The 17,940-nt window shown below is 41.6% G+C and overlaps 1 protein-coding gene and 1 long non-coding RNA gene across 4 annotated transcripts in view; one reads left to right on the plus strand and one right to left on the minus strand.

Moving 5' to 3' along the window:
- The window catches only part of GSK3A (glycogen synthase kinase 3 alpha), a 39,115-nt gene extending 32,485 nt beyond the window's left edge, over positions 1-6,630 (plus strand). For both annotated transcript variants that reach the window (XM_056542928.1, XM_056542927.1), the window contains exons 7-11: positions 659-756; positions 2,799-2,894; positions 3,709-3,895; positions 4,004-4,072; positions 6,493-6,630. In XM_056542928.1, the coding sequence (XP_056398903.1) occupies positions 659-756; positions 2,799-2,894; positions 3,709-3,895; positions 4,004-4,072; positions 6,493-6,557 (515 nt within the window). In that variant the 3' untranslated portion in view covers positions 6,558-6,630. The remainder of the gene's footprint in view (positions 1-658; positions 757-2,798; positions 2,895-3,708; positions 3,896-4,003; positions 4,073-6,492) is intronic.
- Positions 1-17,940, minus strand: part of LOC130293806 (uncharacterized) — a 103,348-nt gene that overhangs the window by 56,152 nt on the left and 29,256 nt on the right. The window lies entirely within an intron of this gene.

The following is a 17,940-nucleotide window of genomic DNA, read 5'->3' on the forward strand; positions in this document are numbered from 1 at the left end:
CCTACCCCCCCCCCACTCACTAACCAGCGGTACTGGCTGGTTATGTGGGGGGACACTGATCAGTTTGGTCCTTACCGTGCCCAGATCCACTGCGCCGTTCGGCTGTAATCTTCTATTATCCGTATATGCAAATGAGGTGCTAACTTGCAGCACCTCATTTGAATATACCGATAATGGAAGATTACGTCCGAACGTCCGATTACGACCAAACTGATCAGCGTCCCCCACACTACCAGCCAGTACCGTTGGTTAGTGCGGGTGAAGAAAGCTGACAGTTTTCCGTTTAAAGGGGCTCTGGAAGTGGTGGCTTTGTCATAATCTGACCCTTAGGCTAGGTTCACATTGCGGAATTTCCGCCTGCAATTCCGCTTACTAAAATGTACTGTGTAATGAATGGTCGGCGCTGGCCGCACTCTGAATCTCTGGGCGGAAATTTTCTGCCTGGAGATTCCGCAGTGTGAACCTAGCCTTAGACACGTCAGTCTGTCCCGTGCTTTTGTATGCAGTTAGCACAACACAGATTTGACATTCTTTGAAAATTCCTAGACTTAGCATATATCTGCCTAAGGGTGGAAACACCTGGGTAGTTTTTGGTGTTGGTTGTATCTTTTGCCTTTTTATCTTTATTACAATTTTTTTTTTTTTTTTTTTTTGTTAGACATCTGGTCAGCAGGTTGTGTCCTTGCAGAGCTTCTCCTGGGTCAGCCCATCTTCCCTGGGGACAGTGGTGTCGACCAGTTAGTGGAAATCATAAAGGTGAGTGCCCCCACTACGAGGGTCAATGTTTGCACCCTTTGTTGTGGCTGATTGACTTAGGAAATGGGAACATTGTGATCTGAGGTAAATTACTCTTTAGAATGACTTATTGTTCATGGACTTGGAACAGGTGAAAAACATCAGTTTGTGCAGACAATGTTGTGGGTTGAATGTGAAATAAATGCAGTAAGGTTGTGTTCACACAAGATCAGCTGAGGTGCAGTTAAAACCTGGCAAAATGTTTTAAAGATAAAACAAGTTTATGTTACACGTTTAACCTGTAAAAAACATGTGGTAAATTTCTGCACTGTAAAGCAGCATGCATCACATGTGTTTTTTACTTTTGCAATATATATTCTGCTAAGGCAGTGTTTCCCAACCAGGGTACCTCCAGCTGTTGTAGCAGAAGAATATAAACCTGTATTGCCCCTTTCTTTATAAAAAAAATAAAATTTGTATGTGTATGTATATATGTGTGTGTGTGTGTGTGTGTGTGTGTGTGTGTGTATATATATCTGCCAATAATCACGATAATGCACCGCCCCCACCGCACCGCGACCCCTGTGACCCCTTTTTATCTGTAATGGCATAAAATACAGTAGAATGGTTCTAAAAAACACAAGTCCTTAAGTAAACCATAAGCAGACAAGAGAAGCTTAGTCAGTAGAAAATAAAAAAAGGAATACATCAAAATAGCATGAAAAAGTAAACAATGCCACCTTTCCCTGGTCAAAAGAAAACTACCATGTTCATCAGGGTTTAAAAGGGGGTTTGTCCACTGTAATGTGGCCATCTTCAAAATGCTGAAAGTAATATTTGTCAGATGGTGCTCTTAAAGGGGTATTCCGACCAAAGAAATCTTATTCCCTATCTCAGTGTTTCCCAACCAGGGTGCTTCCAGGTGTTGCAAAACTACAACTCCCAGCATGCCTGGACAGCCAAAGGCTGTCCAGGCATGCTGGGAGTTGTAGTTTTGCAACATCTGGTGGCACCCTGGTTTGGAAACGCTCCAAAGGATAGGCCTGGATTAGATGTCTGGTCGCTGGAACCCCCTGTGATTTTCCATGCAACACCCGCATTCTATACGGGGCTGGTGCTCCAGACTCGTAAACCTCATGTCTCCAGTCCCAGAAACAGAGGCTTCTGAGACTGGAGCAGCAGCCCCGCATAGAATGGCGGGTGCTGCACGCACGGAGATCACGAGGGTTCCCAGCGGCGGCGGGTCCCCGGCATTCAGACATCATATCAGATGTCTTTGGCCAGAATACCCCTTTTTTAAAACTACGTATTTTCAAAGCTAAATTAAGCAGCCTCCAATTGTTCTCAATGGGATTCTGCTGCACCCTTTACACTACGGACGTTCCGCCATGGAAATTACGGATCCCAACTCTGCAAAAAGAATAAACATGATCCTCCTTCCGGTGGAATCCATTTAAAAGTGCATTGCATTCAAGTTGTAGGATTTGTCAGTATCACTGGACACTTTTTAAATGAAACATGTTTGACTGATTCCACAAAATAAATCCCCCTTATAAGTACCAATGATAAGGCGGAAAAATACAACCATACATCTCCTCTTCTTGTTTTGGCCAAACGGTAAGCTAAGAACCTCCATTTTTCAATATTCAAATTAAACATGCCATATATATATATTACCGGTATATTTTATATTATATATTTTTTTTATTATATTTTATTATTTTATAATTTATTATATAATATATTTTATATATTATATTAGTGCTAGCAGTGTGCTGCTGTCATTCTTTTTGCTTTGTAATTCTTTTGCTTGCTTCATCGAACAGAGTTCAAACAAGTTGCTTCCATGTTGCGTTTTCCTATTCTCTCCCAGGCTTGGAGAAATTACCTCTGACCTCCTGGAAAAATTCTACTGGGTGTTAGAAGTTCAAACATGATTTAGGAGAGATAGAAACTACTGTTTTTGTGTCCTCCATAGAACAAAATGGATTTTTCTTTAAAGTTAATTTGGTTTAAATATCTGTATTTGACAATAATAATCTCCTAAAATTGACCTTTTGCAGGTGTTAGGAACTCCCACAAGGGAACAAATCCGAGAGATGAATCCAAATTATACAGAATTCAAATTCCCACAAATCAAAGCACATCCCTGGACTAAGGTATAGTAGTACAAGGATATCCCTTGGTGATCACTAAAGATTGTAATAGCAGTTATGCCAGTGTTTACCAACCAGTGCGCCTCCAGCTGTTGCAAAACTGCAAATCCCAGTTTGCCCGGACAGCCAAAGGCATGCTAGGAGTTGTAGTTTTGCAACAGCTGGAGGCACACTGGTTGGGAAACACTATTAGGGTGCATGCACACCACTTTTTTGCAATACAGTTCCTGTATCAGGTTTTTGATGAAAAACGGATTCCTCAAAACCTGACTAAATTGTATCAAAACATGTGTACAAATTTCAACCCGTATACGGTTTGAAAAATTATGCCTGCTTGCGTCCGTTTTTTAAGGAAAAAAGTATACATTTTAACTTTTCACTCCATTTTTAATAAAATTTCACTTGTTTGATTGAAATTCCAAGAAAAAAAAAACAGTTCAAAGTCAAAAACTGGTGCAAACCGGATGGAACCGTACGCGCATACGGTTCCCATTGACTCCCATGTTTAAAAAAAAAAACAACGTATACGGTTTAATACGGTTTTCCACCCGGACCAAAAAACATGGTAACATACAGTTTTGGGTACTGGTTAAAAAAAAAAAAAAAAAAAAAGACAAAACCGGATAAGACTCAAAACGTACTTAACCGGATGATGCGTTTGACATACGGTTTACAATGTTAAGTCAATGCATACGGTTTTCTATATGGTTCCGTACGATTTTTAACTTGAAACCGTATACGGGAACTGTATAGCAAAAACTTGGTGTGAATGCAGCCTTACGCTCTTCCTTCATTGTTCTCCTTTCCTCATGAGCAGGTCTTCAAGCCCCGCACCTCCCCAGAAGCGATCACGCTGTGCAGTCGGCTTTTGGAGTACACCCCAGACACCCGCGCCTCCCCCCTACAAGCCTGTGCACACTCCTTCTTTGATGAACTTCGTGACCCCAACACACGTCTCCCCAGCGGCAGGGAGTTGCCTCCCATCTTCAATTTCAGCTCCGTAGGTGAGAGTCTGGTGCAGTGAAACATTATGACTGTGCTGGGTGAATTACGCCTGTCAAGTGTGACTGCGCCTTGTGCTTCTTGTAAAGGTTTGCGTCTTTTTTTTGCAGAGCTCTCCATTGAACCCTCGTTGAACACCGTCCTCATACCTCCTCACCTGCAGCAGACTCATTTGCATGGTAGGTTTCTGGATTAAGTAGACATCATATATAATCCAAATTATATATTAAACCAGTCCTCAAAGGAAAGTAGAAAGGAAATTAAAAATAAAATAACAGGAAGAAAATGGAAAGAAACAGTAGTAGATGAAGAATAATATAATATGGTGAAATGACTTCAACTGATAGTTTCAAATAATAAAACCTGAATCGAGGATGTATTGAAAAAGAATATGTATCAACATTATGTATAAAATATAACAGTTCTCATATGGGCAGTGCCCTTGCACCAGATGTAAAATACTGATAGCAAAATGTATAAAAATATTAAAAATATAAAACAACCACCTATAAATAGCCTGATGTAGATGTAGTTTATTCATATTTATAGGTGGTTGTTTTATATTTTTTTTTATACTTTTTTTTATATCATAAAAAATATATAAAAATATCATAAAACCACCACCTATAAATATGAATAAATACATATCCTTAAGTAGATGTCCGTTTATTCATATTTATAGATGGTTTTATTATATTTATGATATTTTTATATATTTTATGATTCTTTTCTATACAGTAAAAAAAATATATAAAAATATCATCATAAAACCACCACCTATAAATATGAATAAACTGACATCTACTTAAGGCTATTTATTTATTCATATTAATAGGTGGTTGTTTTATATTTTTGATATTTTTTTATACATTTTTAATGATACTGCTAGCAGACTTAAAAAAAAAAGTATTTTACATCTGGTGTAAGGGCCCTGTTATGTGAACTGTTATATTTTATACATAATAAATGTTGATACTTATTCCTTTTTTCAATACAGCCATCAACATTTATGTATAAAATATAACGGTTCACATCTGGTCAGGGCCCTTGCACCAGATGTAAAATACTGATAGCAGAAAAAGTATCATAAAAATATCATTAAAACAACCACCTATAAATAAATAGCCTTAAGTAGATGTGCATTTATTCATATTTTATAGGTGGTTGTTTTATGATATTTTTATATATTTTTTTTTTAATACAATTATTATTATTATTATTTTTTTTTTAAGTCTATCAGTATTTTACATATGGTGCATATGTGAACTGTTATGTTTTATACATAATGTTGATATATATTCATTTTCAATACATCCCAGATTCAGGTTTTATTATTTGAAACTATCAGTTGAAGTAATTTCACCATATTATATTATTATTCATCTACTACTGTTTTTTTCTGTTTTCTTCCTGTTACTTTATTTTTCATTTCTTTTCTACGATCCATTGAGGACTGTTTTAATATATAATTTAGATTACATTTGCTTTCTACAGATTGGGTCTTTTTTTTTTTTTTTGGGGGGGGGTTACAGACCAAACCAGTTAACCTCCAGATTGTAGGCTTGAGTGAGCTACACGCCTTCTTTATGGTTTCTGGATTAAGCAAGGGGCTGTTTGATCACTATATAGCCCCAAGCTCCTTCTAGTTTACTGGAGACCTGTCTAGAGCAGGAGAGGCTCCTCATGGAGGTTTGTTCCTGGCACGGACAGAGGTGTCAGCAGAGAGCACTGTGGTCAGACTGGAAAGAACTACACAACCGCCTCTGGATCATACAGCAGCTAATAAGTTGTGAAAGGATTAAGATTTTTAAATAGAAGTAATTTACCACTCTAGCATACATTTCTGGCACCAGTTGACTTGAAAACATTTGTTTTCCACTGGAGCTCCCCTTTAAAGGGATACTAAAACTTGTTACTGGTATGCCTTGTGCAGGATTTGAGGATGATGGGGATATGGTAGAGATTTTCACTGGTGGTCTATAATGTCATGCTGTGTCCCCTCTGGCCCTACGTTATGCGGACCACACTATATTGGCATTCCTTGAATGTAGGAAGAAGTGATTAGGACGGACTATTTGCATGTGCAGCTCTGTTATGTTTTGGGAGAAGTTCTTCTCTTAAAGGAGTATTCCAGCGCAAAGTTATATAGATAAGTTATAGATTGTGGGGGGTCCGAGCTCTGGGGCCCCCCGGGATCTCCTGGACGGGGCCACAGCAGTCTGCAGGAAGTGAAGTTTTGTACCCAGCAGAAAGCCGCTGCAGACACTCCCCCTCCATGTAGCTCCATGGGGTGCATGGAGGGGCGTGTTGGCCGCCGCGTCATGCGGGGACTGAACGCCCCCTTTCCTGTACATTGCCGCGGCCCCGTACCGGAGATCGCAGGGGGCCCCAGCGCTCGGACCCCCCGCGATCTATAACTTATTCCCTATCCTTCGGATAGGGGGATAAGTTATTTTGCACTATAGATCTCCTTTAAGTTTGCTTTCCTCTCATATCTGTGTGTTACCTGGATGCACAAGTTGTTTCAGGATATTGCTCCAGGAGCATCCACTGTAACATGGTTATTTTTGTGATCTGATAATCTCTTCTCTTCCTTTAGGTGAAGGGAGAACTGGATCAGACAGACTCAAAACCAGCGACGTAGCAGAGCTGAATGCCTCCTGAGGAGCGGTTCTTGCCCCCTTCCCTGACCTATCCTTCAGTGCTTTTCTCTTCTCCTTTTCCCAGCTGACATCTTACACTTGTTGTGTGGGAGTTGAGCTTGGTTCATGGGGATCACTTTTTTTTTTTTTTTTCTCTTCAGCTCCGGTCACTGACTTTCGATGACTCTCACGCTGGTCATCTTCAGATGGGTTTTAATATTCCCACCCCCCCCCCTATCTCACGTTTATTGGTCACAAGTTATGGATCCCTCCACCCACACAGAAGCGAACTGCCTATAGCACTGTAGAGCGCTGCTCTGGATACCTCCAAGCATTGATGTGAAGGTCGCGGCCTCCTGCCTGACCCTCCTCTGGACATATTAGTACTGATATCGTTCTCCCTGACAGGTTTCTTGCAGACTATGATCTTGTTGTAAAGTGTTTTGGTTTTTGAACTGGGCAAAGGTGCAAACTCATTTCTTCCCTCCCCCACCCTGTTATTTTATTTCACATGGTCCTTATTGCTTATCTGAACAAAAAACGTTCATCCTGAGATCCTCCATGAAGGACGTGGATAGCATTAGGCTCCCCCTAATGTAGCAATTTCAGCATAGACCTCAGTCTACGTGCTAGTCATGTAGGGAGCCTCCATCTTCATGTACTTAGCCTCTGTCTTCATGTAGGGAGCCTCAGTCTTCATGTACTTGGCCTCAGTCTTCATGTACTTGGCCTCAGTCTTCATGTACTTGGCCTCAGTCTTCATGTACTTGGCCTCAGTCTTCATGTACTTGGCCTCAGTCTTCATGTACTTGGCCTCAGTCTTCATGTACTTGGCCTCAGTCTTCATGTACTTGGCCTCAGTCTTCATGTACTTGGCCTCAGTCTTCATGTAGGGAGCCTCCGTCTTCATGTACTTGGCCTCAGTCTTCATGTAGGGAGCCTCCGTCTTCATGTACTTGGCCTCAGTCTTCATGTACTTGGCCTCCGTCTTCATGTAGGGAGCCTCCGCCTTCACGTACTTAGCCTCAGTCTTCACGTACTTAGCCTCAGTCTTCATGTACTTGGGTGTATGTAGGCTTTGAAACCACTTAATACTTGACTCCTTGTGCTGCTCTTTAGGGGGGGAGGGGTAACTGATGGGGACACAATCTTACTGTGGCGTAATCATTCGACCTACACCACATTCTGGTTCATACCATCAGCAGGTAACGTTTAGAAACAGAGCATGTTCTGCGACGTTCCTCCTTGGTGCCCGTATTGATGTGCGGACTAGAATGAGTAGTTCAGTTTTTCTCTTGTATCTTTTGTGCATAGGTTTATACAACCTGTGGCTGTCTTGTCTGCTTTGCCGCTACTACTACTCCCAGCAGGTCTTTCCAGAGTGTGGACATAGAAAAAGTTCACTTTTGCAAACTACAAGGTTGTATTTAGTTTTGGCTGTAGCCCAACTCTGAAGATGGAGCAGTGTCCATGAGCCCTAAAAGTCAGGTCACGTCCATTTCTTTGATCCTTTTACTGCATTACAGGTCCTCCCATTGTTTTACCAGGTGTGTACGTCACCCATATAGGGTTTTATTTTCTATAGATGGTACAAGGGTCCGATCTCCAGTCACTGCGAGGAAGCAATTGTGCTGTTGGATATTAGAACATTTTTAAGGTTTTATTGTATTTTATGGTGTTGATGAATTTTAACCTATAATCTTTAAACCTGTTTGGGTGATGCTAGAGAGAACCCAGCGTTCAGTTTTTTGCCAAGAGATTCAGATTTTGATTATGACTGATCTTCAAACATCAGGGTATGCAGGCATCAGAAAAAAAACAAACATGGCTACGTCTGATCTTGGTGTTGCAGCACTGCCATGTTTATTAAAATAGTACAGAGTCCATGACCAAGAGTGGCGCTTTTCCTGGAAGAAAGCCACTAGGCCACAGTTTCCCATCCAGGATGCCTCCAGCTGTTGCAAAACTACAACTCCTATCATGCCCGGACAGCCGAAGGCTGTCCGGGCATGCTGGGAGTTGTAGTTTTGCAACAGCTGGAGGCACCCTGGATGGGAAATACCGCACTAGGTGGTTTCATTTTTATCTTGCACAATCTTTTTTTTTTTTTTTTTATGTGGAGTTTTTATTGTCGCACACCCAATTGTTACGTAGGATCTGATGCATTTTCCACCAACCTTCTCCCATTTGTCCCTGGGCAAACTTGCAACCATAGTAGTCTCTGTCCTTTTTACTGTAAGTAACCTTGCGGATTCAGTCCATCCTAGTTAGAGCAGCAGCAGGTCATGGGTTATACCGGTGCATCAGTCGTGTTATGTCACATGTCCCCATCACACCCCTGTAGAATAATTTTTTTATTTTTCCCAACTATAACTTAAATCCAATTTTTACATTTTTTTTTTTTTCTTCTTTCCAGTCCTTTTGGGTCCCATCTGAGAATTTGCGCCCAGCCCTTTTTTAGTTTCTCTTGTAAATATATATATTTCCACATACTACAAATTCTTGTATAGGAGAAGATGTAGCTGTTGATTTCTTTGTAAATATGTTCATTTTTTTTGTTTTCTTAATGAAAATGTTGAGTCCACTTTGATTTATATATTTTTTTTTTTGCCCTCTTCCCAATTTCCACCATTTTTTTTAATTTATTTTTTTTAGACCCTTTTTTTTTTCTCTCCATCCGGCCCTTCCTTTAAAAACAACCTCCCCTTTTTTTTCTTTTTTTCTTTTTCTTTTTCTCCCGTTCCTTCCCTTTTTAATTCCTGTTTTAGAATCGAGACGTGAATATTGTATTGTTGTAGAAGCAAAAACAAAAAGCCAGGACGTAGTTTGGTAGAAGCCCGGCCTCCTGTCTCTGGGCTGCTGTGGTTTCTGGAAATGTACAGCAATCTTCAATAAATTATTGGCATGAAGACGTTTCACTTCTGTTCTTCGCTGTGGCTTTTCTTCAGTGTCTGTTTATTGTCTTCGCTATTGTACTCTTATCGGATGCAGAGAAAATCTGATAAAAAAAAATAATAATAATTAAGAATTAAGGCTAACATGGTATATCACATACCATGTTAGCCTTAATTCTTAATTATTATTATTATGAATAATGTCATGCTTGGGATTTAGCAAGGGGATAAATGGGTGTTTTTCAAACAGGGGGTCTCCAGCTGTTGCAAAACTAGAACTCCCAGCATGGCAGACATTAGGATAAATATTATTTGCCCGGCCACAATCTGACATGCATTGCTGTTATTACTTGAATAGTCCTAAAGCAGTGTTCAGAGATCTCCATATGTTGCAAAACTCCCAACATCCATGCTGTGAGTTGTAGTTGTGCAACATCTGGTGGTTTACAGTTTGGAGACCACTGTCCAAAAGGATGAGGGCCGCTCTTCTCTGGACTTGAGATTCAGGGCTTGTCACCTATGCGTTCTTGTTGATAAACAGAAGCTTAATCTGGCAAATAAGCTATGTATAGATCAGGGTTTCCTGACCAGGGTGCCTCCAGCTGTTGCAAAACTACAACTCCTGGCATGCACGGACAGCCTTTGGCTGTCGGGGCATGCTGGAAGTTGTAGTTTTGCAACAGCTGGAGGCACCCTGGTTGGGAATCCTGGTATAAAAATATAAAGAGTGAGATCGATTTTATATAATTTTTTTCCCCCCACATTATATATACACACAATCTAATAATAATTTAAAAAAAAAAAAATATATATATATATATATATATATATATATATATATATATATATATATATATATATATATATAAAATTATTCTATTATTATTAGATTGTGGGGGGGGGAAAATTATATAATCAATCTCGCTCCGATAATAGCTGGGAGTTGATGGGAAATATGACACCCCATACGGCATTTTTGTCTTTGGCCTTTTTTGTTGTGTGTTTTTCACCTAATTCTCCAATAGAAATCCTTGAGTCACACAATTTGAAATCAGGAAAAAAAAACACGGGGGATAAAATGACCAAGAAAAAAACCACCTATACTTATTCAAATAGTGAACATTTCAGAGCATTAGTGTAGGCAGCCATGGTTGGTGGTAGGATCTTGGTCAAAAAATGGAGGCTCTTAAAGCACTTTTTGATCAAAATGTGTCGTCCCCCCCCAAAAAAAAAAAGTGCGCCAAGAGCCTAAATTTTTTGACCAAGAGCGCTGCTGCAACCTTCTTTTTTGTATACTTAGTATTTGCCACAGCAGCTTGCACCCGTGTATTAGGTAGTTGTGCTGGCTATGTTTTTTTGTTTTTGCTGTGCAATTTAGGGGGAGTAGCAACCTCTGTAGCCGTGCACCGCTCCCCTGTTTCACAGGAGTTTTTTTTAAATTCATAGTGGATCCTGCATGTCACCCAGACAGAAGCCATATGCCCAGCAGAGGTGAGTAGAATAGTTGTGTTCGGGTCCCATCCGAAGTGAGGCCACCTCCGCCGCGTGGTGAATGGGGGACACGTTTTGATCAAAAAGCGCTAAAAGCCTTTTTATTTTTTTTTGACAGAGTGCTGCTGCAACCTTCTTTTTTTGTATACTTAGTATTTGCCACAGCAGCGCGCACCCATGTATTAGGTAGTTGTGCTGGCTATGTTTTTATTTTTGTGGTGGTAGGATCTCCCTTTATCCACAGATCTTGGATGCTTTGATACCAGGTGATAAATTGATCCCATAAAAGTGTAACTGTAGCAGCCAAGGTGCCAATACATGTTCTGTAAAGGAACGCAGGCAATCTTTATAATGCAAATTATGAACAAGCAGGATCAATGCTCAGTCATCCCGCAGAAATGTGCTTGCGTAGGTGGCCAGTGCCCTTTAAGGTAAGTGCAATCTGGCTGCAGTTTCTGTTCCTCACATGGATCTGTACCTTACGCTGCACAGTACAAGCTATTGTAAGTGATCCAGTCCATTAACTTATGCGAGTTTACACTCAATGACCCTGAACACATTCTTCTAGAAAGTCATCAGTGTGCTGGAAACATGCAAATTCATTGCGGTATTATTCAGCTCTTAAGGCAGCAGTGAAACCAGAATAATGTTTAGTAGTAAACGAATCCTTGAAGACAAATGACCTTGAGAAAACATTTGATTAAAATTGGTTAAAAAAAAAAACAAAAAAAACAAAAAAAAAAACTGGTGCCAGAAAGTTATACAGATTTGTAAATTACTTCTATATAAAAATCTTAATCCTTCCACTACTTATCAGCTGCTGTATGCTCCAGAAGAGGTTGTGTAGCTCTTTCCAGTCTGATCATAGTGCTCTCTGCTGACACTTCTGTCTGTATCAGGAACTGTCCGGAACCATAGCAAATCTATCCTGCTCTGGAACGTTCCTGACACTGACAGAGGTGGCGCGGGTGGGGGGGATGAGAGCTATGTGATCAGACTGGAAAGAACTACACAACTTCCTCTGGAGCATACAGAAGCTGCTAAGTACTGGAAGGATAAAAGGGGTATTCCAGGAATTTTTTTATGACTATGCTACAGGAGCTGTAAAGTTAGTGTAGTGTAGATAGTGATGACCTCCTGTCTGCGAGATCCAACAACAGGCTGTATGTAGTATCTACAGCAGAACAGGTTATACTGTGCTACAGTACAAATGTATTGCAGCATGGTGTAACCCGTGAAAAATAAAATAATAAAAGGTTGTTCAATACATGTATGAAGTGTAAAAAAAAAATGCCCCTTTCCCAATAAAACCCTGTATTGTCATCAAAAACACAAATGATATACAGTGGTCCCTCAACATACCATGGTAATTCGTTCCAAACGACCCATCGTTTGCACGGATCCCTCAACATACGATGGATTCGACAATGTAAAGTATAGGAAGCTGTACTCACCTGTCCCCGTCGCTCCGGACCAGGTCCTCACCGCTCCCGATGCTGTCCCAGGGGCTCCCGATGCTGTCCCGCTGCTCCGGCGTCTTCTACGGGATCCTCCGGCTGCTTCCGCATCTTCTGCAGGGTCCGGGCCTCGCTTTCTGGTGACGTTATTACGCTGCTGCGCCGGCGTGACGTGCGTAGTGACGTAATAACGACGCCAAAACGCGAGGCCCGGACCCTGGAGAAGATGCGCAAGACACCGGGGGATCACGAAGTGGACCCGGAGCAGGTAAGTGAACCTGCCAGGGGTGCTTAAACTGCTATCAGACAGCAGCTTAAGCATTTTGCGCTGTCGGATAACAGTTAATGCGATGGCCCCGACATATAAAAGCATCGTATGTCGATTTTATCATATGTCGGGGCCATCGTAGGTCGGGGGGTTACTGTACATAATAGGTATTGCCATGTCCATAATGACATGTACTATAAAACTTTAATGGAAATTATCCTGCACGGTGAGTGTCGTAAAAAAAATAAAGTGCAAAATTTGTCAATTTTGGTACAAATAGCTGAATAAAGAGCAAAAGGTTGCACAAATCGCATAAATTATACCAATAAAAAGTACAGCTCATCCTGCAAAAATTAAGCCCTCACTTCATTGGGTCGGACAAAAAATAAAGTTGCGCTCCGCTCAGAAAAAGCGTTCTAAAGTTATTACCATTTAACCTCTTAACGACGCAGGACGTAAATGTACATCCTGGTGAGGTGGTACTAAACTCACAAGGACGTTCATTTTACGTCCTATACATAACCGTGAGCATCGGAGTGAGAGACCCGCCGGTAATGGCCGACATCCGCGATCGCACGGATGTCCACCATTAACCCATCAGATGCCGTGATCAATACAGATCAAGGCATCTGTGGAAGTGCGGCACTTAATGCGGACGATCGAATCGCCCGCAGTGATCCGATCATCTGTAATGGTGGATGGTGGCCCCCTCACCTGCCTCCATCTGTCTCCCGGCATCTCCCGCTCTGCTCTGAGATTGAGCAGACCAGAGCAGAAGATCACCGATAGTACTGATCAGTGCTATGTCCCATGCATAGTACTGAACAGTATTAGCAATCAAATGATTGCTATATATAGTCCCCTATGGGGACTATTAAAGGAAATCAGTCATCAGAATCACCCGCACTAAACCTGTTACACAGGCTTGTAGAGCGGGTGATCCTGATTAAAACGCTCCTTACCTGGTTAAAAATGGTTCAGCGCTTCTTAAGATATCTTTATCTTTAGTTTTCTGTTATTCCCTGGCTTGGGACTCAGTGGGAGGTGTTATCATCTGGGACTCGGCCACACGTCATTCTAGCTGGGCAGAGCTGCCGCCCGGCTCATGAATATTCATGAACTTATCCTCATGGTCTAACTCCTTTTTCTCGGTCTGGTGGGTAGGGCTGCGCATGCGCCGCGTTCCGTACACCCGGAAGTGGTGTTCTCCCCCCGGCTTGACTCGAGCTGCGGCCCTATACAAGTAAGAAGACAGGCTGCATAAGTGAAAAGCTTGTTCCTTCAGTTTGTGAATAAAAACACCCTCTGTCCCTTCCTCCCACCCCCGGCTTTTCACTCATGCAGCCCGTCTTCTTACTTGTATAGGGCCGCAGCTCGAGCGAAGCCGGAGGGAGAACGCCGCTTCTGGGTGTCCGGAATGCGGCGCATGCGCGGCCCTCCACACCAGACCGAGAAAGAAGAATTAGACCAGGAGGATAAGTTCATGAATATTCATGAGCCGGGCGGCAGCTCCGCCCAGCTAGAATGACGTGTGGCCGAGTCCCAGATGATAACACCTCCCACTGAGTCCCAAGCCAGGGAATAACAGAAAACTAAAAATAAAGATATCCGAAGAACCGCTGAACCATTTTTAACCAGGTAAGGAGCGTTTTAATCAGGATCACCCGCACTACAAGCCTGTGTAACATGTTTAAAGGAAATCTCATCAGAATCACCCGCACTAAAGTGTAAAAATAAAAGTAGAAAAAATTAGAATCCCCTCCCCCAATAAAAATGTAAATTGTCCGTTTTAACCCCAAAAAGTGAAAAAAAAATTTATAAACATATTTGGTATTGCCGCATGCGTAAATATCCAAACTATTAAAATATCATGTTAATTATCCTATGCGGTGAACAGCGTGAACGTAAAAAAAAAAGTCCAAAATTGCTGCTGTTTTAACAATACATTTTATCAGTTTTTTGGGGAATAAAAAGTTTATATATGCAAATATGGTAAAAAAAAAAATACAGATCACGGTGTAAACAATGAGCCCTCATATCGCCGCTTATACGGAAAAATGAAAGTTATAGGTCAGCAAAATAAAGGCATTTTAAATGCACTATTTTGGTTAAAGTTTGCAATTTTTTTTACATTTTTTTTTTAAGCGGTATAATAGAAAAGTAATCATGGGTATCATTTTTATTCATATTGACCCACAGAATAAAGAAAATGTCTATTTTACTGTAAAATGTACAGCATGAAAACGAAACCTTCCAAAATTTGCAAAATTGCAGTTTTCTTATCAATTTCCCCACACAAATAGTAGTATTTTTTGGGTTGCCCTATGCATTTTATGGTAAAATTAGTGATGTCATTACAAAGGACAACTGGTCGTGCAAAAAAACGCGTTCTTTCGCCCTGTGCTTCGTCAGTCTGATTACATGGCGACCTGACCTTCCGCCAGAAGCTTCATGGAAAATGTAGGCTTGCATTAAAGAACCCACATTGTTGGATTTGTAAACCAAAATGTGCTGCCCCGCCCCCATCGGGGTAAATACTCACATATCACCCGCAAGCGCTGCCCTCCCCGTCCTCCTGTTTGTTGTGGCCGCCGGTGCTGACACTCTATACTGTACACTGTATCCCTATGACCGGGCTGCAAAAGGTAAACAAAATAAACTTTAAAGGGGTACTCCGGTGAAAACCTTTTTTCTTTTAAATCAACTGTTGGCAGAAAGTTAAACCTATTTGTAGATTACTTCTATTAAAAAATCTTAATCCTTCCTGTACTTATTAGCTGCTGAATACTACAGAGGAAATTCTTTTGTTTTTGGAATGCTCTGATGACATCACGACCACAGTTCTCTCTGCTGATGTTATTATAATAACGCTTTATTTATTGTTGTCCTTAGTGGGATTTGAACCCAAGTCCCCAGCACTGCAAGGCATCAGTGCTAACCACTGAGCCACCATGCTGCCCTTACCATATATCTGCTATGCATGGTTGCTAAAATGGACAGAGATGTCAGCAGAGAGCACTGTGCTTGTGATGTCATCAGTGTTCCAAAAAGAAAGGAATTTCCTCTGTAGCATTCAGCAGCTAATAAGTACTGGAAGGATTAAGATTTTTTTATAGAAGTAATTTACAAATATGTTTAACTTTCTGCCACCAGTTAATTAAAAAAAAAAAAGGTTTTCACCGGAGTACCCCTTTAACTCACCTTCCCCGTCGGTCTGGACCAGCTTCCTGGGAACGTCGGACAGCCGTCAGCCTATCACCGGCCGCATCGATGTTCTGCCTTGGCGGTGATAGGTTGAGCCCACTGTCATATAAGAAGCCAGTCAGCCTATCACCGGCAGAGGTTGAACATCGCTGCGGCCGGTGATAGGCTGAAGGCTCTCACGACATTCCCATCCCCAGGAAGAGCCTAAGGCCGATGTAGGAACGTGCGTTAAAGTTTATTTTGTTTATCTTTTGCATAGGGCATAGGGATACAGCATAATGTCAGCGCCGGCGGCCGCAACAAACAGGAGGACGAGGAGGGCAGCGCTTGCGGTTGATATGTGAGTATTTACTCCGATGAGGACAGCGCCGCACTGGGCTGATAATTCATTCATTCCTGAAAGGGAGGGGCCAAACCGGTATTGCTGTATGGGGAAAAATTCATATCTTGCAGCACAAAAATGTTGGTATTCGTTATGAACCGGTATATATACCGCCCAGCCCTACCCTGCAGCAGCCTTGCCCTACAGGAGGTTCTTTGGAGTATAAGAACTTCTAGCATAGCCACATGACGTAGCTCTAATATATATATATATTCAATGGGAGAAATAGAATTGTTTAGCACAGCTGTTTTGTTAAAAGGGAGTATGAATGGATCCACTGTAGCTTCTCTCACACAGGGTCATCATATTTCAGATAGCATGGCAGCCCTCCAGCTTGCTTACATGGAATGATTGGCAAAAAAAAAATGGAGAGAAAATTGGGGCCTTGATAAGGAGCTACTGTTCTGGATCACACATGAATGTATGAAATGCTACAGATGCACATGACACAGGATTAACGCATTTCGGTGTTCGCACGCACTTTCTTCAGGTCCACAGTCAATTTCTCGCGTCTTGACACTGCTCCTCGTTCTTGATGCGGCATGTGTGATCCAGAACAGTAGCGCTGTATCAAGGCCCCAATTTTCTCTCTACTTTTCACCAATTATGTGTTCTGAACCTACAGGTATACTGATAGGGGTCATAGAGCTGCAAACGGAACACTCCCTTACAAATCCTAAGCCTACCATAGAGTTGTGCCTACAACCAAGCAAGGTTAGTACAGCACTATAGGTGCGGTGGCAGGTTTGCTTTCTTCAAAAATATTGGCCCTCATTTACTAAGCTAATACCCACTAGTTTTTGTCGGGTTTTTTCAAGTTATTTTGGTGCATAGTGTTTGAGACATGTCTCAGACAGTGGCCCTGATTTACTATTGTAAATCCGACATGTTTTGTCGGGTTGTGCGCCAGAAATTCTGTCTGCGCCAGAATTGAAAAAAAAACCAAAAACTACAAACTCTCCATTTTACTCAGAAAACCCGAAAAATGGGTGTGGTCAGAGAAAAGGGGGTGTGGTTACCGATAAGGGTGTGTCCTTGACAGTTTCACAAAAACCCAACATATTTACTAAGGTTTCCACAGAAAATGTGGATTTCAGCTGAGGAAAACCCGACCGATCAGAACATGTAAAAAAAAAAAAAGTATAATAATTTAGGGAAAAGTGCATAATGTAGGGAAACCTTAGTAAATACTGTGGAAAATAAATTGTAGGGAGTTAAACCCCACAAAGAAACCTACACAACAAACTTATTAAATCAGGGCCAGTGTGCGACAGTTTGCACCAGAAAAATCCAACTAACCCGACATTGCACTGCGAAAAGCTGAACAAAGGGGTGTGGTCTGTCAAAGGGGGCGTGGTTTCACAACCCAACCTATTTACTTCTGAATTCACAGAAAATCATTGTGAATAAATGGCTGGAAATTTCCACCTAGAAAAAGCTGGTCAAAAAATTTTCCTGACTTGTAAATATGATGGAATCCTGCAACAACATTTCACACTAGTAAAAACCCAACACCTAGTAAATGAGGCCCATTCGTCTTATTAAAGGGGTACTCTGCTGCTCGGTGTTTGGAACAAACTGTTCCGAACGCTGGAGCTGGCAGCTCGTGACGTCATAGCCCCACTCCCTCAATGCAAGTCTATGGGAGGGGGTGTGACAGCCATCACAACCCCCCTCCCATAGACTTGCATTGAGGGAGGGGGGTGTGA

The sequence above is a fragment of the Hyla sarda genome, chromosome 10, assembly GCF_029499605.1.
Source record: "Hyla sarda isolate aHylSar1 chromosome 10, aHylSar1.hap1, whole genome shotgun sequence".
Taxonomy (NCBI): Eukaryota; Metazoa; Chordata; class Amphibia; order Anura; family Hylidae; genus Hyla; species Hyla sarda.